The sequence below is a fragment of the Pezoporus flaviventris genome, unplaced genomic scaffold (genome assembly GCF_033815535.1).
Source record: "Pezoporus flaviventris isolate CSIRO_AGI_PZ_B2104156 unplaced genomic scaffold, CSIRO_AGI_Pfla_v1 ptg000007l, whole genome shotgun sequence".
Taxonomy (NCBI): domain Eukaryota; kingdom Metazoa; phylum Chordata; class Aves; order Psittaciformes; family Psittacidae; genus Pezoporus; species Pezoporus flaviventris.
This window is the reverse complement of record NW_026892555.1, coordinates 95967412-95989385: the sequence shown is the minus strand read 5'-3', so window position 1 is coordinate 95989385 and position 21974 is coordinate 95967412. Positions and strand designations below refer to the sequence as shown.

The window sequence follows — 21974 nt, the reverse complement described above, 5'->3', positions numbered from 1 at the left end:
GAAAAGGAGAAAGAAATAAAAATGTTACGGAGTATTTGGAGCAGTTTACAGTGATCTCCAGCCGTGGGTCAGCAGGCACTTGAAATTGGATCCCCCTTGCCTTTTGGGACAGCTAACTCTTCTGCAGGACTTCTCCCAGGTGGAAGGGGAAGGAGGAAGGGCTCTGGGTTCCTCTTCATCTCTGGCAGTCCCCTGGGCTACGGACCATGTGAAGGGAGAGTCTGTCCATACACAATGGTGGGGAGATGTGGCTGCTGCCACTGCCTCTCTCCCCATCATCTCTCTTCTTCCCACATGGGAATCACTGCATGGCAGCTCAGGCTCTAAGATCAGGCAGGCTCAGTGGTCCCTGTGTCTGAGGCCGGTGTCTCACTGACCAGCCGTGATCCCTTGTGGGTAAATCACAGCAGAGCTAGCGGGACTTCAGCAGGCTCTGCTCCCCTGGAAGCAGTGAGCAGACGGGTACCCCAGCAATAAACCCTTCCCTTGTCACCAGTGCTGTGCTGGGCCATGTCTCACCCCATTCACTGCTGTGCAGCCAGACTTCTCCAGCTTTCCACACAAGTGCTTCTGCTGGCCCCTCTTTTATCACGGTCTATCTCCATTGCAGAGAGCCGTATGGGCTTCCTGGGCAGCTTTTCTCCGTCCACACATCCCACAGCATGGAGGAGAGGGTGAACTGGCTAATAGAACTGGTGCTAATAGCAGAGGCAGTTGTGCTTGAAAGCAAAGCACTTGCTGCATTTAGCTACTAATTAGGTAAATTGTCAGGGAGAGTACAGCTGCCCCGCTCTACCTTTCCACCTTGGCTGGGACTGAGCACACAATGGCTTGCGTGGCCCAGGTCAGGCTGAGAAACTCGTCTGGTGGTGGCACAGCTCTCCCTTATGGGGAGTGTCCGAACTGGGGTGAGGGTTTGGGAAGAAGGGGATATAGCGCAGCCACAGAGCAGGCCACAGAGCCTCTGTCTTGGGGCACAGCCCAAGGTTCCCACTGAGGTTCCGCTGCCCTGATAGCGATCAGTTTGTACTGTAGCAATCACAAGCAGAAAAAATCTGTGCATTGTAGAGGCACGTGGGCAGGAGTAGGAAAGGAGCCTTCCTTCCCCCTGTCTCTCTTCCCACCCATCAGCGGGGTGGGTGGGAAGTGCTGCCACAGCTCTGCGGTACATCCCACCTGCACCCCTCCAGCACTGGAGCTGCCTGCACTCCCTGGACTGTGTGTTGGCTTTCCCTGCGCAGCTTGGCGTCTGACATGTGCTTCCTCCAAACCCCACACACCACTCCTTTGCTGTGGGAAGGAGCTAAATGACACAGGCTCGAATGGGCACTTTTTACCTCTTGTGTTCATCTTTGCAAGCAAAGCTATACATTTGCCCTCTGTACTCAGCTCTTGCATGTAAAGGTAGTGCTGTCCTTGGAAAAAAAGGAAAACACTCCCAAGACTGTGGAGTATTTATACAGGATGTTTCAATCACCCAAGAGTCTGATTCATGCTCACTAGATTGATTTCTCATTATAGTAAGCCATGCGAGCGTGTGTATTCCCTCCTGCATTTTGCTTTTCTCTCATTTTTGTTGGGCCTCAGCAGACTGGGAGGGATGGTTTGCATGGAGCTTCGTACACAGTAGCTACAGTATTTCTCAGGGAACCTCTAATTTAACCAAATGCCCCTGTTGTCACCTCACGAGAAAATATAGGTTAGTAGCATGGCCCAGCAGACAGGCAGGGCTGCTGTTCCTGACTTCCACCCTGACTGGCTTGCAAGACTTGGGGTAAATTGTTTCTCTGTGCAGTGTCCTGTAAGATGAGGATCTCTCAGCTTCATCTGCACAGAAGTGTTTTGAAAGCAGGATGGGGGGGGGGGGGGGTTGGACCTCTTTCCCCATTATTTACCAAAATTATGTATCTTCTCACAATAAATGCAGAGAATCCCATCCCATAACCCAAGGTACAGATGGATCAGAAAAAGCCACCCGTGCTCTGCAAAGAAATTTTGTTCGGTTTTTGGGCTTCTTGCCTGTATATTTCCTTACAGCCTTTTATATCTAGCGTATATAATAATGGCCATCTCCTAAGGGTCTGCGTGCCCATCCTTTGGGTCTTGGCAGCTTCAAAAGCATCAGCATCTGTTCGGAATTTCATTCACTGTAACAAAAGATTTATAAGTCTCAAGCCTCCCTAACCAAGTCCCTAATTAAAGTCTTTCTAATCCCCTGCTTTGAAAACTGTAACAAGATTTGCTGGAAAGTGAGAGAACACATGGCCAGTGTTTGCAGCCGGTACAGCACCATTCTGAAAACACATCCATGAAACTTTCAATCAAGACACAGAGCACACCTGAGCGGTGGCCAGCTGCTGCCCAGAGCCTCCCAAAGTTATAAGCTGATGCAAAGGCAGGGGCTGTGCTCAGCCTCCCATCCCCCAGACACAGCCCCTTTCACAGGCTGCCAGAAATCATTTCACCACTTTTAAGGTGCATTGCACTTAGCAGGACAAATGCCAGAGGAGGAATTTTGTGTGCTTGAATAATGTTGTAATTTACCTTATAACCGGTCTCATTACAACGCTGAGTGCTCTGTTGATTTACCTGGCTTTTGATTTAGTGGACTCTCTTTCAAACGACTATTTAGGAACGCAGCCAGGGACTGCAGGCAAAGGACCTTAAACCTTCTTGGAGCTACAGTCACCCGCTCAGACACCGACTTTTTGAAATCAAGACAGACAGCAGACAGCCACATCAGACCCATATACAGAACGCAGCGACTGAATTAAAGCGAGACGTTAGCTCAGAGCAATAATTTAATGATGATATACGCTGCATCGGTGCCGCTCTGTTTCCTTTTGGGTTTGCCCCTTCTACAAACCTGAGTCGCGAACAGGTTTGTGCTCTGTGCTCTGAGTAGACCCCTTGCTGCTGGCTGGGGCCAATGTGCAGCATCTCCTCTCAAAGGCTGGTCCAGGCTGAGGTAGGTGCCAGCAGTGGGCTGAATCCTGGCTCTGTTGTGTGATACTGGGGTCCCGCTATGGTGATTCTGGTGCTCTCTTCCCACGAGAAAACAACCATCAAAAGTCAAAGTACTGATACACTGCATTTCTTCCTGGGCACTACCAATGAAATGGCCAAAAACTAAAATGTGAGAAGTTTCACCTCAACATGAGGAGGAACTTCTGTACAAAGAGGGTGGCAGAGCACTCGAACAGGCTGCCCAGGGAGGCTGCAGCATCTCCCTGTCTGGAGACACTCAAAATCCACCTGGATGTGTTCCTGTGTAACCTGCTTTAGGTGGCCTTCCAGCCCTAATATTCTGTGTGGTTCTGTGAAATGTGCAATACGGTGCATGGTTAAAAAGTATGAGCATGTATAATGCTCTGTTTGTGAAACAGTACTAAAGAACTGGCAAATTTTTATACTTGTGCAGTGTAGACAGACTTGCAAAGAAGCAGTGACAAAGCTTTATACCAGACAATGTATTTTAGCTCCAGAAATATTTCGCATGTCTCAGACTTCTCCAGTTGCTGTATAGAGGGTGGTAACAAGTCTTTCTGCCTCACTCAAAAGCACTTAATGAAGGAAAGGCTGGTTGGGTACACAGGGGATCAAGCTGGCAGCAGAGCAGACCCTTCTCCAGGGGAAGGGAAACACCAGATTTACAATGTCTGGAGGAGACTGGGACTCATGTAGGTTCCTGCACACTGCAGGGATGGTGGCTTTCACCTCATCCATCCTCCGAGGCGTGGGGTCGCACCTTCGTTTTTGGGCAGAGCGAAGCAGTTTTTTCCAGATGTCTATATTTCATCTGTAGGAGCAGGGTTCCTGCAGAAGGCTTTGTGGAAGTGGTGACCCACGAGTATGGTTGTAAGGCCTGGGCTGAGCCTGTGACGGTCAGGAGTTAGGAAAGGCTGTGTGTGGATCTTCCACTGCAAAAGGGGTTCCTTTCCCTCTTGACATAACTCATAAACTCATAAGCCTATGAACTCTACATCCCCTGTAAAGTCTGCTTTTAGTGACAGGCCCCTGTAACTCGTCTGGTTCTCTCTTCTCTGCCGGTAGTTGGTCCCCGAGTACATCTCCCTCTGCAACCAGAGGAGACCTAGACCAATCTGACTTACACCAAAGGTGGCATGTGTGGTTGAGTTGTGGTCACACGAAGTGCACTGGGGGACCAAATACGTCCTTAGTGTCTCTGCCAAGACGTGTGCTACAGTAGCATCTCCTCTTGAGCATGGTGCCAAGAGCACTCTGATTGCTGCATGAAACAAGCAACCCAATGTGAAGTCCTGGACTCTCTGGCTGCAGCTTGAGCCCTGTTTTCCAAAATCTCAGCAGCACTATTATTTACTTGGCTGCTGCTATCCCTACCGTTCCTCAGCACCAGCTCAAGTCTTCTCCTTCATTAGTTTCCTCTTGCTCTAAGTCATTACACTTGCATTTAAATGTGCTATTGGTTCTCCCTAAAGGAATAACCTTCCATTGTGTAATACAGAATTCCTGTGTATTAGCCTGTTCCCCCAGTGTCTCCAAATCCTCCTGCAGTCTGGTGCATTCCTGAAATTTATCAGCAGTCTCCCCTCCTATCATGATGTCATCCGCATCTGGACGCCCCGCATATCGCGCCAACATCGGGCTCATTTGTACAACACTCTTAAACAGAACAAGTCCCGGCACCGAGCCCCAGGAGATCTAGCCTGTTGGCTCTCTTCGTGTGTACGGTCCTATTTATTGCTCTTCTCTAACCCAAGTTTATCCTCCTAATATCGACAATCCAATACTTGTATACTTTTTACTGACCTCATTTTCTGATGCAGTCAGTAACCTTGTTAAACTCCAGCAAATGCAAAATCACTGCTTTAAACTTTCTGGGCTCGCCCTCACAAACTTTATGAATAGGATTTGGACTACTCTAGCAGCAGTTTTGATTATGACCCCGTGTGCCAGAAGCTTGCAAACACCAGTCCCTGCTCCCCCTTGTGCCAGATGCTTGCAAACACCAGTCCCTGCTCCCCCTTTCCCCAGTACTTCCAGGGTGATAGAACAACTCAAAGGATGAGAGGTATTGAGGGAGAAAGGAAATATTTTCCAGGTGATGAAATAAGGTGCCAAGGTTTTATTCACTCACTTGTGGCTATGCACTATTGAGGGGCATCCTTTACATTTCATGTAAAGTAGGTAATGATAACTACAATCGATTGGTGTAAAGCAAGATTCTCTCCTCCCCTCTCATTTTCACAAAACATTGAACTTCCCAGTGTGGCTGTGGACAGGGATGAAACTTGAAGCTTTTCATCTGAAAAGATGAAATGATAAGAGACTATCAGAACTGAATGGATATGCTGAACACAGATATGTCTAGCTGCCTGCAGCATACTACTTTGGTAGCAATGGCATGCTTCAGATACAGTATTCAGCAGTACCTAGGTCGTGGCTGAACTGCACCAGCTGTGGAGTTGGAGGCACCACAGTGGTGGGCTGGCTTTGATCCCAACTCCTGGGCCAAATTTGTGCAACCCTGCCTGCTCTGGCTGTCCAGGGGTGCCACGGATCTCAGCTAAATCGTGTCTTCCACAGCAATTCCCCATGGGTGAGGGGTTTCTGAGAAGCCCTTTGATCAGCTTGGCAGAGCCAGAAGCTTCCCTTTACCAGAAGGCTGGCAAGAGATTGGGCTTTTAACATATACCTTTCCCTCTTCACAGCTTGAATTGTATCTCCGTCATTCTTTTCACACTGTGTGTCATGCACAATGGGTGATTTCTTTATAGGGATGATTTGGCTGAGGTGACCAGCATCCTGAAATGGATTGCCAGATTCCTATAGTTAGGTCAAGGATGCAAGTGTTTAGCTCTTCATGTAACAAAATGACGTATGAGCCCAGTGCCTTTGTTCCATTACCTAATGGTAGCATTCCTGTTTTGTGACATCCCTGCATGCTGAAATGGCTATCTCGAAGAACAAATGCTGAAAATTAAAATCTTCTTGAGTCAAGCTTCCTCATTAGCAGCCTGCCTGGCTAGACTCTACCTTATTATTTTTTGCTGGTGTGTAGCTGTAAAGAGAAAACCAAGGAGAAAAATAGGCAATTAAAATGCATTAAATTGATTTCCAAATGACTATGCAGAACCAGAAAGTCTCCGGAAGAACCCTATCTCTTTTCTTGCATCTGTTGCTGTATGTTCACTAGCAACTAGAACAAGACACATTTGCAAACATGAATAAGGTCAAACATCTATCTAGTCAAGTCTCTGAAAACCAAACTCATTAAGTCATTGCAGTTGCTTGGCACACATGGCAGAGCAGGATTTTTCAAAGGCCATGCAAAAAATTGTCGGGATGAAGGCCTCGGCCCCAGCAAGCACAAGATACTGCTCTGCAAAGCCAGAGAAGCTTTCTCCTCCTTGTTCAAAAAAATGCCAGAAAGGACCTCACGATTCCTCTGCTACAAATTGTGTTCCAACACAACAGTGAAACTATTATCGCTATGAAACCACACAACTTCCTCACACCAGGCACTGGGTCTCCTCTGTAGCTCAGGCCTCATCAACAGACTGTTCCATCTCAAGCTAATGCAGATGTATCAAGTGCAAGCCTGGAACAGTTAAAGAAAACTATGAGGATGATAGAAATTAATCCCTTCCTCTTTCTTCCCTTTCCTCCAGGACTTTCCTCTCCCTACTCCCTTCCTCCCAAGAGTGCAATTAAATCTATTTTCAAGTTGCTTTTTAAGCACATTAAGTAAATGACAAAATTAAAGGAGCCTCTCAGCTGTGGTGTGTGAGAAGGAGGCTCCCCACAGATGTGTGTGTGGTACAAGGGAAAACAAAATACATAGACAGATACGTGCAGACAGTAATGCCTTTGTTAAGCTAAGAGCTAAGGCCATAGCAGAACAACCTACCTGACCTACTGATGCAGGATGGATCTATCCACCAAGCTTATCCTGGTGAATGCAGGTGTGAAAAGACAAGAGGTTAACATTGGTTCACAGGACACTTTGGGACTTCTGCTGAAGAATCCATTGCTAGAGGTGAGTCTTTGAGATTAAAGCCACTTGCATTTACTGCTGAAGGGCTGCTGCCTGCTTGCTGCCCAGCACTGATGCATTGAGCAGCCCACAAGAGCTGTGCCAGAATTGAATACTTTCTTGGTATTTCTCAAGCTACGAGTCAAAGCTGTCAAGTCTGGAAGTCTGGGATTTGGCTCCAAGTTTTGCTGGCTGCACTCCAATAAGTAGACGTAGACCGATCTTACAGAAGTAGCCAGCAACCTCTGTCAGGACAAAGAAAGGCCATTCCCACCAACATATATAGGCTCTGCTTCCATCCCTGGAAAGCTCTCTGACTTGGTGGTGGGCTGCAGAGGTCCAGTGCTGCATGGGGCTCTGGAGCACCTCGTCTGAGGGCTCCTGTCTCCCGTCACTGTTCTCTGGATGCCAACAGGTACAGTGACCCAAGGGATTAGGCAGAAAGATGCCCCAGCAATTATGTATGTGTGAGCACATACACATGTACTCATATCCCCTACATTTGGAGTGCATGGCTGGCTAAAGTTGGTGATCTCAGGGTAAAAATTCGTCAGGTGGTTCAGGGTGACTGCTGCCTGGGTACAAAGCCTAGTAAAAGGCACCTCTTATATCCTGGGATTGGCTTGGATGAACAGCCAATTTAGGGTTTAAGGCAGATTATCAGTGGTGAATCAGAGAAGGGTAAAGGCAGGGTAGTAAGAGATCAGTTTGGGTTAAGCATGGAGAGGCTGAAGCATGAGATCTTGGTTCAGGGATAAGGGTCTTTCCTTTAGTGCAAAGTGGGTAGGAGCAGGCCCGGGAAGGGTTGCCGGGATGTTGGTTTACAGACCAAGCACAATACTTGGTCTGGCACAGCAGTCCCGGGGACTTCAGTGATTCAGAAGCGGTGAGGAGGGAATGTCTTGCTGAGAAGAAACATCCTGCCCAATGGGAACACATTGCTTATGATGATCAGCAATACTGGCTGGTGAATATGTCAGAAGGTGGTGAATGAAGGCCTTGGCATGAAGTCTGACCTTACCCAGCTGTAAGTGCTACCTGGGGTAGTTTTCTCTGAAGGGCTTTTTCTCTTCATTTTTTTTCTCACACAATTAAAAGTTCAACAGAAACCACAAACTCGCTTCAGAGAGCAAAGGCTCCAAACAACTTTAGTTTGAAGGCAGCCTAGGTGGACTGCTGTCAGAAACCCCTCCACCTTTCAACACCTGCACTGACAAATGAGCCTGTCGGGTGGAGACTGTATTCCCAGTGGCAGATGTTGGGGCAATGGTGTTCAACAATTACTTCACTGGAAATAAATCCTTTCTATGACAGTGATTTCTGTCTCATCTGGAAGATTTAAGACAGCCATTAAAGAAACTTTTATTTCCCCGTACTACTGAAACACAGCCTTAGAGAACGGGCACTGCATACCTTGAAAAGGTTTTGGTTTTTTTTTGGTGGTTATTATGACAGTACAAGCAGGGTTTTACTCATTTGTTAGCTTCCACTGCCCCCTTCAGGCTTGTGTAAAAATACCAGCTTCCACAAGAAATTCCTGCAGTTCTCTTAGAAATTAAATAGTAAGACAAACCTCCCATACATATTGATGCTGACTCTGATCTACATAAACGCATCAGTTACTCAAACAGAACCCAAGACTTTTGGAAAGCAGATGCTGAATTAGAAGGGAAAGGATGCAGGGGCTGCTTCTGGCTGGGTGGCATGTGAAACCATGCTGGCATGGAGAGCTGTACAGTTGTTTTCTCTCTCTGCCTTTGACTCCCCAGCACTAGTTTACAGCTATTTCATCCATAATGCTGTGCTAGGAAACTCCAGTTCTATCGATTAAGTACCATGATAATCACCTCTGACAATGTGACTGTGCTTTCCATTGACAGGATTAACAGCAAGCATTCAAGCAGTGCACAGGCTGGAAGTCAGGCAAAGCAAAGAACAGATAGCCAGGCTCTCTCAAGTGAACTCATGGGGCAATGTAAGAGGGCAGAGCAGGAGGTGGGATGCATTCAAACCAGTACCAAGGGAGAGTACCTTTGAGCAGGACAGAAGCCCCTGGAGACGTATTTCTTATACTCAGAAGTGCACATATTTGCATAAGATTGCAGTAATAAGGAGGATGAGAAAACTGAGTGACAGGTATGTAATCACACTGAAGTTAACCAGCTAGCTCCTAGAGTCACCACTCTTGAACACAGCAAAAAAATCATGCTGTGTTTTAATGAAAAAGAATTAAAACACATGAAAATTCAAAAGAATTAATGGAAGCAATGCTTAGGGTGAAGTGCCACTCAAACAAAAATGGGATGGTGAAGGTTAAAAGTGAAGTCCTTCCTTCATGCCTTGTTCAAATGACACCATCAAGCTCCCATATAGCCAAGACTTTAAGGTAGCAGGTTTAGCACCTTAAGCAAGTTCTTCCTCCTTGTAAGAAAAAGGTACCGTACCACCATTTCTTTCCTCACAAGTCACTCAGGGGAGGTCTAACACCTTTCCTCCTTACACACTGGCTTTAGCCCCATCTCGCTATTCTTGCCATCTTTCCTCGCTTCCATCCACTCTCAGTGATGGCAAAACCTTCCCCCTTGACAATCTCTTAATTAACGGGTAAGGGGGCTCCTTCCCTCTCTCCAAATAACCCGTATCATCTTCTCCAGCACCCTGCATAAGGCCCATAATGTGATAGCAATAATGATTATCTGTTCATTGCTTCTGTACTCTTCTTTTTATTCCCTTCTGACTGATCATTTTAGTCACCCAGGTTGAGATCTATCAAGAGCCTGAAGGCTTGTCCAGTGAGTACCTAGTATTTTTTGGAAACCAGCCTCTTACTTACAAAGCAAACATCTTAAAAATAGGAGCATTTACAATCACCAGTCACTTCTGGTGGAGAGCCCATCCAACTGGGAACAGACATTGTCTGACAGGCAAACCCATGGAAATGATTAGTCTTCACCCGCCTCATGTCTCTTAAGTTCTTAGATCCTGCCTTGAGTTTTGATACTTCTTGAAATTTGCATAACACGAAGCTGATTGACTTCGCTGCATTCCAGGCTTGCAAGCAATTCCCATTTTTTGTTTCTCTTAGGAAGAGATAAAGTTCCCACATTTTTTATGCCTTGGAAAAATATCAAACCAGAAAAAGAGGGATGCAAAGTAGAAGAGCTGGGAGATGTCTGGAACTCAAACAGGACTGGCAGGTAACAAGAAAGACTATGGCAAGGCCTTTGTTTTTCATGTTTTTGTTGAGTTGCTGGAGGACTCTTTATCCAGTGTCGTCCCTCCAGAATTTCTCCCTTAGCTGAACTGGAGGCTTATGTGCCGAATTCAGCTTGCCCAAAGCAGCTCATCCACGAGTAGCTGCTTGGTCACGCTCTTCACATGATCACTAGATGAGTCTCTCTCATGGAATTTGTGTCCCATCTTTAAAAATAAATACAACACAAATAAATGAAGTCTTGACGATAGTCACCATCCCTGACCCACAGGCAGCCGTGACTGTGCCTGAGTCAACAGCCACAGGCTCAGCAGGCTGCAATTTCAGAGAGGCCCCAGACACCCATGTTACGCAGAAGGGGAGAACACAAGCAGGAATGGTAGGAAGTTGCTGAGGAATGGCTAGGGCAGTGAAATAACCTACAAGATGGCTTGCAGGATGACCAGCTCCCAAAGCAGACCTCCTGATGTTCCCAGGGTGGCCCAAAGGGCTGGCTGTAAGTGCAGGGTCTGGCTTCAACCTGTGCCAAACCAGCATGTTGTATTTAGGGGATGTACCTCCATGCCGAGCGCTGGGTAGCACAGGACCAGGCATTCATACCCCACAGACTTGGCTAAGGGCTCCTTCAAGATAACTGTAAGCAGCCTTCTGATTTATCCCTGATGAAGTGGGAGTCACTAGCTCCCTCTGCTAACCATAGCAGGCAGAAAAGGAGCTGGGTACAAGGTAAAAGAAGAAGAGCAGGAATTCAGTACCTTCTAACAGCACACCCTTTCCTGTCACACTGGTGAACCTCAGGTGGAAGACACAAAGAGCTGCACTGACCCGGCAGCGTGGCACTGCTTGGATGTTCCATCACATTGAGCAATGCAGTGTGTGTGGAGGCAGGAAGCGAGGGCTGAGGATGTTTTTGCTGGGTCTCGGGCACAATTCAGTTTCCCCACGTGCTTTCATTTCTCCTCCAGCCTTCTGGTTCTGAAGGCATTTCCTGTGGTTGACCGGAACACGTGAAGTTCTGCAGCTTTGGACATCTCCACTCTTGCGCCCTGGGGTAGCTGCCTGGAGGTCAAGCTTTGCTTTAAGCAGCCTTTCACTGATTCTCCAGCAGTGAACTCCATCACTCACCATGCTGGAATGTCTGAACTGGCAGAGTGAGTTACCTGCATGTCAAGAAGAGAAACTCTTGTGCTGCTGAGGACCAGATCAGTGGCTCCAGCTGGCTCTGCATTACAGCTGAGCTATAACCTCGTTCTCTTGCCTCACCTGCCATTTCCTAGTAATTGCTTTTGGACAAATGGTAAGCCAGTAGTGTGGTTATGTGACTAGCAGCCTGGCTTTCTTCCCACTCCCCCCAAAGAAATCTGCTTCAGGTTATACAGACAGCTTATTTTTTTCTCTGCCCTGCTTCCCTTCCAGCACTACAAACCAGTTTACACAGAGGCTGATTGCTTCAACAACTGGAGAAGTGCTTTGGCTATGGGCTACTTAATTACCACTTACTTGTGTCTTTCAACATTCAAGTGGGCAAAGCATGGAGGCACTTTCGTATGGTTGCCGTCTTCAGGATAACAGAACGCATGTGCAATGTGACAACAGACAAATGTGCAGAGATCCTCTTGATGTCAGCAGAGCCCATGATGGTCATTCCTGGTCAGGAAAAATCTCTTCTAATGTGAGCAGGGCCAGACTGGATAGCAGAGCTAGGCAGAAAGGCAAGGCATTTTGACTGCCTGAAATGTTTTTTTTTTTAGGCCTGTGTTCCTGAGATGGGTTGTTAAAAACGTGATTTCCCTCATTAGTTCCAGGCATACAGGTGTGGGTTGTCTTAAAAGGCTTATTTTCTTTCTTTTTTTTTTTTTTTTTTTTTCTCCGCTAATAGGATTGCCATGTGGTGGTTTTTTTTGCTCTGAAGTCTGCACAGGTTAAGGGCATTGCAAAGTTACTGTGAGCAGCAGATTTCTTCCTCCCCTTTCCTTTCTAAGCCTAGACAATATACATAAGCGTAAAAAACACTTCAAGATACTTATTTCGTAAATTTTGGCACCCTTTGCTATAACATCCAACTCCTAACAACTGCACAGATGCCTTCATATGTTGCTTTCAGCTCTCAACCCTCCATCTATTCTAGTAACAAGCATAATGTAAGAGGACCTACCAGAATTACAACTAGCCACACACAGGTAGGAAGGTAATGAGAAGGCCTCCAACTAGGATTTTTTTTTTTTTAAATCAGGTTATTATTTTTTAATAACTTGAAATATTTTACATTTTCTCACATGAAAAAGTTTATGCTGAAACCTGAAAGGATCTATAAGCAAGGCAAAATTACTACAGCCAGAGGGTAGAAGTCTCAGTATCATTAAACCTTGTTTCCCTTCAGCTCCTTCTTAGAATTTGATGGAACTGTGTATGTTTGGTTAGTTTCAGATTTTGTTGGTTTGGGTGTTTTTTTTTAACCCACTTTTGTTCTTTCTCCTTTTCAATCAGAGAATACCTACAATTGCTTTAGTTGCATTTGGATGGGGACAAACAAATATGTACTAGACTGAGTCTGTGTCATCCATCTTGCTCATGAGATGAGATGGAAAAATTACCTCCTACAGCTAGGATAAACTCCATTCAGCTGGGATCAAGATAAGCAACAAAGTTATATTCAAAGTACTGTCATGGAAGAGCCAGTATCCTGACAAAGGCAGGAGGTACTCTGGGAATGAGAAGCTGTGTTCATGCAGATGAGTTTGGAATTCAATGGCAAGAGAAGGCAGAAACACACAGGGGAGACAACAGCTCATCTTCCTCTACCGAACACACACAGCATAGACATTTTCCCCAAGGGAGCATCTTGACTGATAATTCCCAGATCTCTCCTTCAAATAGGCAATGGATGATTGCAATAAATACAGAACATATGTACATGTACTTACCCCTTGCAGGTCTGCTCAGCCATTAACACTCCCCAGCCTTCCAGCCCAAATGGCCAGGAATTCATTTTCAACAGACTTTTGAAGTAGTTATCTATAATTTGCTTCCACACAACGTCTGTTTACTTTGTAAAATCAAAGTCATGCTTAGAACTCAGAGCAAAACACAGAGGGCCCATGGAAAAAACTAGATGTGTACTTTATAGAGAAACAATGGAAAGCAGTTCTACAAATAAGAATTACAATGGTCTATTTTGTGTACTGCTTGCTTAAAGCTACATGAACATTGTAACTAAAGCTCTTTTCATTCTTACTACTTTTGTCAAGAAAAGAGGAATTACTTTACTGCTGTAAGAAAAAAGGCAGGGCCATAAATACTTATCATGCATCATAGTTACAGAAAACAGTATCTCCTTTTCTCAGAACAGATGACAAATTTTCTTACAGCTCAGCACTGCAAAAAGACTAAGTATTCCTCAAACCCGCTTTTTTTTTCTGAGCAATTTAGAGGTTTACCATTGCCAATTACAATCTCAAGCTGAAACCATGCTGGAGGACAAGAGGAGACAACAATCAGGAGAAATCTTAGCTACAGTTTGGCTAAAACCTGGTCAGGAATAGAAAGAAGTGGAATTGTCAACTCAGCTGTGGAGCGCTCTCTCATTCTGTTCGAGGCATCCGGTTTTGACAACTTCTGCTGTGAAACATTTTGATCAAAACTATGTTTTTGGTCGATGAAGTAGCAAATAGGTCTTTCAGTGCAATTCCCTGTTTGAGAAAGATTTTGTTGGCAATTGGCTGAGCAAATTCCCACTCACAGTACCAGCTGTGAACCCTGCTGAGGGCATCTGTTGGGTAGTTAATACTTGTTGGGAAGTAGCACACTTTAAGTGTGTTTTGTTTACAAAAGGAATTCCTACGCTTTTTAACACAGTGTTAAAGATACTGCACCTCCTGTTTATTTATATGTAATGTTCGATCTGTGTTGTCTTTGTTCACTTGTACTGATTTTCCTCCCTACAGGGGGCTAACATATTGAAGGGCTTTTTTGATTGCCTTCAAGTTTCAACTGAGTTATAATAATAACAGCCTAGAAAGAGAAAGGTTATTAAATTAAGCATTGTAAGAGACTGCTGGTCCAATTCTTTCCCCTCTAGCCAGTAAAAATAAGGAGAAACTCCATGGAAGCTGAAATCCAAATGGATATCAAGAGTAAGCAGGCTCCAGAAGAAGTTTTTGCAGCAGTAGTTTTTGCAGAACAGCCACCTCTCCTCCTGTGGCTATTGCTTTTTAAGGAGTACTGTTCATCCAGACTCCACATACTCTAGACTAAATTCCTTTGACCTCAGGGGCTGTTGGAGCCACATGAATACCTCTGGACATGGAATACAAGTGTGAAACAGATGGAAGCCTCTTTCATGTTATCTTGCCAACATAAAACCCATGAATACAAAGCTCTGCAAAAGTGGGAAAAGAGGTCACTTAGGAGTATCTTTGTTAGCGGTGCATCTTAAAACCTCTAAGGGAGTCTACACAGTAAGCCCTTCCCCACTTGAGCCTCGTTCACCATCATTCACGTGGTAAATATGCAAAGGTGGATCAGGCATGAAGAGCCCCAACCTCCAGCGATGAAGAAGCCCTGCAGTGTACCCTATATAAACAAGGCAGAGGTGTGCACCACTGCAGGAACAGAGCATGACTCCAGGAACACACTGCGTAGCAGAAGACCTGGGGCCGGTTCCTCCCTGAAGTTACCTGAATGCCTTGAGATGGCAAGAAGGTTGCAGAGGAATATGGAGACTGTACTGCATAGGCCTACTCTCTAACATGCACAAATAGGCGTAAGTAAGGAAATCATTGTCTTTTCATGTACAGAAGTTGACCCTCATGACTACCAGCTGTTTAACTACATGTGTGAATATTAAAATTCTTGCTTAAATACCTGCAGAACTAGTGTCCAGTCTGAAAAAGTTCCTGATGGCCCTTCTTGCAGACATGTTTTAAAAAGGAGATTGAAAAATGTTTAGGCTCACAGACTCTTGTGGACACAGGGTAGGAGGACATTTATAATACAGGTTGGCTCAAGTGGATGCTACTCATTAATACACACTTCCTATGTATTTACAAAAGCAATGGCGTGTTTTTGGACAACCACTCAGAAATTTTAGGAAGAAAGCAGGAGATACCACACAGCTTAATTCTGATGGCATGTGTTAGCAAGCTCAGTTTGAACGTAAAACCACTGTTGTAAACATTTGCATTTGTGGAAGAGTGCTACAGATTTAATGTTAAGTATGCAAGGATTTAATTTTGGCTTCCATTTGCAAACTAGTATCTTGTGTAGTAAAATGTCTTCCAGCAGTTACACGAACAAGGAAGTTTAGAGTAGCATCATAAGAAACCAATATAAGAATTACCAGTACTACTATTCTGCAGGATCTCTCCTTTTCCTTGTGTTCTTCCATCAAGCTACATAGGAAATGTAGCAGATGTTTAGTTCGTATGCTTATTAAACACGATCCAAATAGGTCAGTATTATTACGTATGTTACTTTGGTGAAGATGTATTTCCTATGCGCATCTTGCTGCTCCAATTCTGAAATTAGTTTCCAAGTATGTTTTCAAGGCAACATGATTACCATTTCAGAAATACATCTGCTATCTGACACAGCAGCTCACAAAAGTAAATATTTATTTAATACCAAATACAGCTAAGGTCCTTGTGGGTGGAACTTGCAGGTCCAAGGCCTAAATCTGTGTTTATGTAAGCTGATCTGGTGCTCCAGACTTACTCCTGACATACACTGATGTGAAACAACAACAGAATTAGAACCTTAAAAAATAATTTATTCACCTGCACACCTGAAATGTTACATTCTAATCTGTTTTAAGAGCCAGGGATTGCGATGGTATTTAGCTTACTTTGTACCGAAGCTCATAATACAGTAAAGTTTTCTACGGAAAAATGTCATATTACAATTCTTAAATTCTGTATTGATACTGTTAGCTGTAAGCCACTGTGATATGGTAGCACTATCCTGTACAGGGCTGTGGCTGGGTGACATGAATGAACAGAAAACGCAGACTTTCCGGGTATACATAGATTTAACAGTGACTGAACCTCAAAAGCAAGGCAAGCCACCTGAATCAGACTTCTTCAGTCTTCAAAATGAAGTGCTAGATGAAGCTAGACCCTTTGCCGAATACTGAAAATATTCCAAGAAAGCAGGCACTCTAGAGAACTGACTCCACTTTGGAAAGGCATGTACCAGTGTGTAGAATCTATACATTTGCAATCACACTAACCTCACAGTTTTAATGATGAGGATTAATATGCGTACACTCTAAATTCTGCACACATGGGTACACTACATCTCATACAGCTGTATTACAGTAACACTAAGCTGTATTACAGTAACACTATCACTTTTATACTGCTAGTTTAATTTCTGATTTTTTACTCCTTTTCTGCCTAATGTCAAAGACGCGACGTATAGATGAAGGATGACCAGCTCTAAGCTTTTGCTTATCTATTGAATCTTACGCATATGGTTGTGAGGTCACAATGTTTAGGACAAAAAGGTCTGAAGAAAACATCATCTATGTTTCAGAACAACTGCACACTGGTGACTTTTCTTAATTGATTAAAAGTAATTACCACTTATTGTGGAGAAATAGGAAATTAAAGCAAACCAGCAACAAAAAATATCACAGGACCAACTAAACTAAAAATACAATCCAGGAGTACTGTGCCAAAACCACATGAAATGAAGAAAGGCTTCCGCTAGTATGCAGAAACAGTGACATCTTGCGGGAGTTTTGTAGAAGTGAGACTACAGAGGGACAGAGCAAACTAGCCTGCAATGTTGTGTAATTAAAAGAAGCACTACTTCAGTAGTTTATTTAATACATATAGCCATTAATAATATTTGGTAGAAATTAGGCTTTATTGCTTTTATAATGAGGAATGAAAATTAAAAAAAAAAGGAAAAAAAAGGCAGATAAATAGCTGGTAAGAAAAGCTTTCAAAACAAAAATTAATGGAGCGGGGTGGAGTCCAAATAGCTCTGAGCAGTTTCCTCTGCTCTCCCAGGAAGTAGTTATATTTATCACTCAAATATTACTCATCCAATATAATAATGGCATATGGGCAAAGTTATAGGAGACTAAACAAAGAATTATGTTGTAAAGGCATAAAGTCAAACATAAAAATGAAATCCATATTAAGTGTTTTTTAAAAACACACACATAAACATTTAACCAATAAAGCATGGATAATTATGCTGTTCCTTTCCACTGATTAATAGACTATGCCAACTTCATTATATGTACTTCTTGAGAAAGCAAAGTTTTATCATGATGGGAAACTAAAATAGTATATCCTACTTTCCAGCACAAAACGCAAGATTTGGACCCTTCAGATTGTATCAGAGTATATGAGTTTCTGGAACAAATCTTCAACTGCTGTAAAGTGTCATAACTCAGCCAAAATACTCAACTCTGACATTTTACAACAAGCAAGAATGTTTTGATTTTTTTTTTTTTCAACAAGTCTGCACCCAAAATAAGTTATAAAAACATAACATTTACAGCTTGGAAAATGATAGTTTTTACTACCATAATGTTCATGTATTTGTCTTATTTTCTTTTACCTGAGTAACCTAAGTAAACAGATTACAAGGCAATTTAAACATATTAGCTAATACAAGGTTTACTGGACTTCTCATATATATATAAATGTACTTTGACACTATTTGCAGTTTTACAAATACAAAATGAATAAGAATTTTAAAACATATTTACTGAGCAGCCATGTCTTTGATATCTGTACAGATCAATAGGTGCAGTGGAATTATGTACAGAATTTATCTTTTGAACTTTTAAACAGCTTTTGTGCAACCTGGCTGTAATGTGCATTTAAAGAACTGCTGTCAGCATCACAGATCTGTAATTAACTGGTGCCAGAAATGCAGAACAGAATAGGACAACAGCTCCTAATATAATACTGTGCTATGCAGACATCTGTACATAATTCAAATAGTGCATATTACTCAATGTCTGATGAGGAATAATAGCTGCTAATACAGACATGGGCATTTACAGGTATTAGGTGTGTTCTAGTAAGTATGGACAAATGAACTTTTCCATATATAGACATTAAAGGAAACAACTTGAATTAGGTAGTTATGTAATAATTAAAAAAGGGAAGTTATGTAATAAATAATGAAACTTTCAATTCAATTTGCAGAAGATTAGTACAGTAGGAAAAAATCCTTTACAGTAGCAATGAAACCATTCAGAAGCACTGTCAAATCAAAGGTAATTCAGTTTTATTTTATAATCACAGCAACAGAAAATAGAAAAAAAAAAAGAAATCAACATGAAGAATATTTAGTTTATCTCTGATAGTCCTGTTAGTGTATGTCTGTGTTATTGTACCTGTCAGATGTTTCCACCTCTTTTTGTGCTCTATTCACTTTATCACTTATTTTTTCAAATTTCTTTAGTCCAACAGAAACCCATAGACATTAAAGCACAGTGAATGTGCAATTTGCAGACTGGTGCAAGTGAAAAAACATAGGGATACAATTACTTTTACGAGGTAAGCTTTGAGTAACTTGGAGGAGAAAATTTGCGCTTCAAGTACTTGAGAATGTAAAGTGGAAGACAGCTTACAACAGTGATTGCTGACACTTTCCACAGGAAGGTCACAGTTGTGATAAAGGCAACATCTGCAGAAACAGAAAAGGTAAAATAAGTAATGGGAGCTGAAACTTCCATAGTGCAAAGTCAATAAAACTCTGTTAATTGTTTGCTTATGCTATTGTTCAAGACCATGCAAAATTAAAAAAAAAAAAAAACCAAACAACAAAACAAGAGAAAGTTAACCTCAACATTTTGTTTTTGCCAACTATTTTCTTTAGAGAGGAACTTCAGAGTTCCTTTGTGGTTCCTATGCTGTTTTGTAGCACAAAATGATGTTAGAGGAAACAGAATCTCAGTTTAAAAGCAAGATTTTCTCATAATAAAAAGTCAACTTACTTTTCTACTAGTAAGAATGATTTTACCTACTATAATACAAGCTTCCAACCAGAAATTCTGCTACCATTTTGGATCCTTTATTCCATATTCAGATTGTTTTTCTCTGAATCTGTCACAACTAGACCAAATGATGCTTAAAGCCTTAGAGATTAAACCAGAGCCCAAAAATTTAAGGGTAAAACAATGTAGTGATATTGCCAGAGGCCACACTGAAAAGCTATTTTTTTCTGTGACAGACATTAACAAGAATGGTGACACTCTTCTTTGACGGTATTTGGTCAGGTCAGGTCATACTTCTTACAGAAAGATCTCAGAACCCAGGTAACCTGAAGAATTGGTGTGGGTTTTGTTGGCTTTTGTTTTGTTTTTTCTTTTTCCATTATTTACAAATGTGTAGATCAAATAATTTACTACTCTTTTTAAAGACTTAAACTTCAAGTCAAACTTCACCTACCTAAGAAAGCTCCAAAAGACACTCTGCCTATACCTGTTTCACAAAGAGGGAGAATGAAAATTAAAGGATAGATTTACAGAAGATAAGAAAGTTATGTGAAGAAAAAAACAAACAACAAAACAACAAAACAAACAGGTTAGCTACACAAATGGAAATTGAAAAGATGTTAGTAGCATTAAACAGAATATTATTACGTTTCACATGACAACCAGAACATTTTAAACAGCAATTATGCCAATCATTTTGAAAACATAGAGGTTTTCAATTTGGTCATGTTTTAAGAGTCTAGGTAGGTAAGAAGTTTTCTTGCATTTGACTTCAAGGTGTAATTTACTGTGTAAACAACTTGATCAGAACTGGTTTAATGCAAATTAAAATTCACTTCAGAAAATGCAGTAATGTTTTACTGCTCCATCTTTACTCATTAAAAATACTTTGTATATTAGATTTCAATGTATAAACTTGTTACACAGTTTTAGCCTAAGCCTGCTTAGACATACTAAAAGCCTATATAACATACTACAGAGACATGCCTAATAAGGTGATTGAGTGCAATTAACTCGGAAACCTGAAAAGTGATTTACTTCCATGAGTCAGAACTGTAGAGCAGTATCAAATATTTCTGTAATTCTAATTTGAGTGCCCTGTCACGGCATCATTTCGTTGGGAGGAGATGATGCTTGTAAGTAACATCACTGAAAGAAACAGTTTATTTGCTGACGAAGTCAAGCAGTATTGGACTGGATTGTCTTCCCTGATGCACAAAGTTGTGCTATACCTTGAACTGTAAACCATCACTTAAGTTTATACTACATTACATGCACAAAAAAAGGTTCTCTTCTCCAGCTCTAGTATGACAGATAAGAGTAAAGCATTAACAGTGCGACTAGCTGAAATGCATTTCCTCAGATTAACTGCTGAATATCACACAGTAAAATACATCTTTATAAAAGCCCATGAAATTGCACCCTTTTCAGTACCCTTTATGATGAGAAATACAGAAGTTAAGTCCCCAGGCTGCAAAGAAGCCATGCAACCATTTATGTACTCAGCTACTTGGACTTGTCCAGCAAATATATGAGGACAATAAAGCATTCCCCTTTACAGAAAAAGTCTGCAAGAAACAAAAGTCCCTGTAGTTTTTACAAATTTATGAACATCACCGGACAGTATTTCTGACTGAACAACACCTACTACGGATGGAAGGTTCGGCTGTCACCAATACTAAAGACTTGTAAAGATAAAGCAGCCAGTTCTGTCTTATAAAGTTCCTGAAGTTTGGACCAAAAGCCAGTACCTGCATCTGTTCGTGCTTGCTCCTTTCATTTGTAATCTAGCTGTGGACATTGAGGAATCAACCCAGTAATTTCTATTTAAAGAGTCTGTGCATTGGTGTCAGAGAAAAGAAAAATGTACTCTGGCAAACCTGAAATAATGTACAATACAAGTAAAAAGCCCAGCAGGGTTGTTTCTTCATTAAAATTTGACTCTCGAGAAATCTGGGAAGTAACAGAACACTGGGACAGGCAGCGAAGCATTTACTGATTAAGAATATATAAATACACTACCCTAGTGTTGAGCACCTGGGACATGAGAGAGTAAAAGCAGAACTAAAAGACTCCTAGAAATTACTATACAAAGTTTAATTCTGCTATGAGAAGTGATAACTGAAGAAGGGTACCTCCTAAGCCATCTGCTCCTGAAAAACACAAAGAGAAGGAGCTGGTTTCTTGTGAGGTATAACCAAAATCATTATATGTATTTCTGTAAAAGTTAAAATTTGTAAAATCAAATTGAGATAGTTGTTTCTGCTGAAGGATAATTTGATATAAAAAGACATATGTATTAATTTGATGCTCAGATTCTTCACTGTTAAAAGTTCTGCAGTTTAAAATTATTCTTTCATTTTGTGACCTATGAACAATCACAAAACCTTAAGACACAGTATGGCATACAGCAATTTAAAGCAAAGCCTGTTTAACATAAGCTTAATGTAATTATGAAACAATGATTCTTATATGAAGTGTCTACCCCAACAGGCTTCTGCCTCTCAATCTAGCAATACTTCAACTCTTTTAAGCTTGTGGATTAGATCTAATGAGGTCCACTTGGTCTGGCATATCAAATAATTCATCACCTCAGTGAAGATCTTGATTTTTGAAAATCATATCCATTTGAAGATCAGATCAAGGATGGGAAAAGCATGCATGGCTTGAGTAAGCTTTAGATAAATCATACTAACAGGAATAAAGATTGTCAAATTCTAGGAGGAAAGGATAAGCGCATATTACAACCCAACATTAGGCCTGATTTCATTCTTATTTCT

General features: G+C 42.2%; 1 protein-coding gene across 7 annotated transcripts in view; it reads right to left on the bottom strand.

The window, feature by feature from the left end:
* Nucleotides 1-17075: 17075 nt before the first annotated feature.
* ATP9B (ATPase phospholipid transporting 9B (putative)) overlaps nucleotides 17076-21974 on the bottom strand; it is a 170133-nt gene continuing 165234 nt past the window's right edge. For 6 of the 7 annotated variants that reach the window (XM_061449603.1, XM_061449605.1, XM_061449600.1 and 3 more), the window contains 2 exons: nucleotides 19649-19681; nucleotides 17076-18884 (listed from right to left, as the gene is read on the bottom strand). In XM_061449603.1, coding sequence (XP_061305587.1) covers nucleotides 18748-18884; nucleotides 19649-19681 — 170 coding nt within the window. In that variant the 3' untranslated portion in view covers nucleotides 17076-18747. The remainder of the gene's footprint in view (nucleotides 18885-19648; nucleotides 19682-21974) is intronic. The other variant, XM_061449601.1, reaches the window with a different exon arrangement.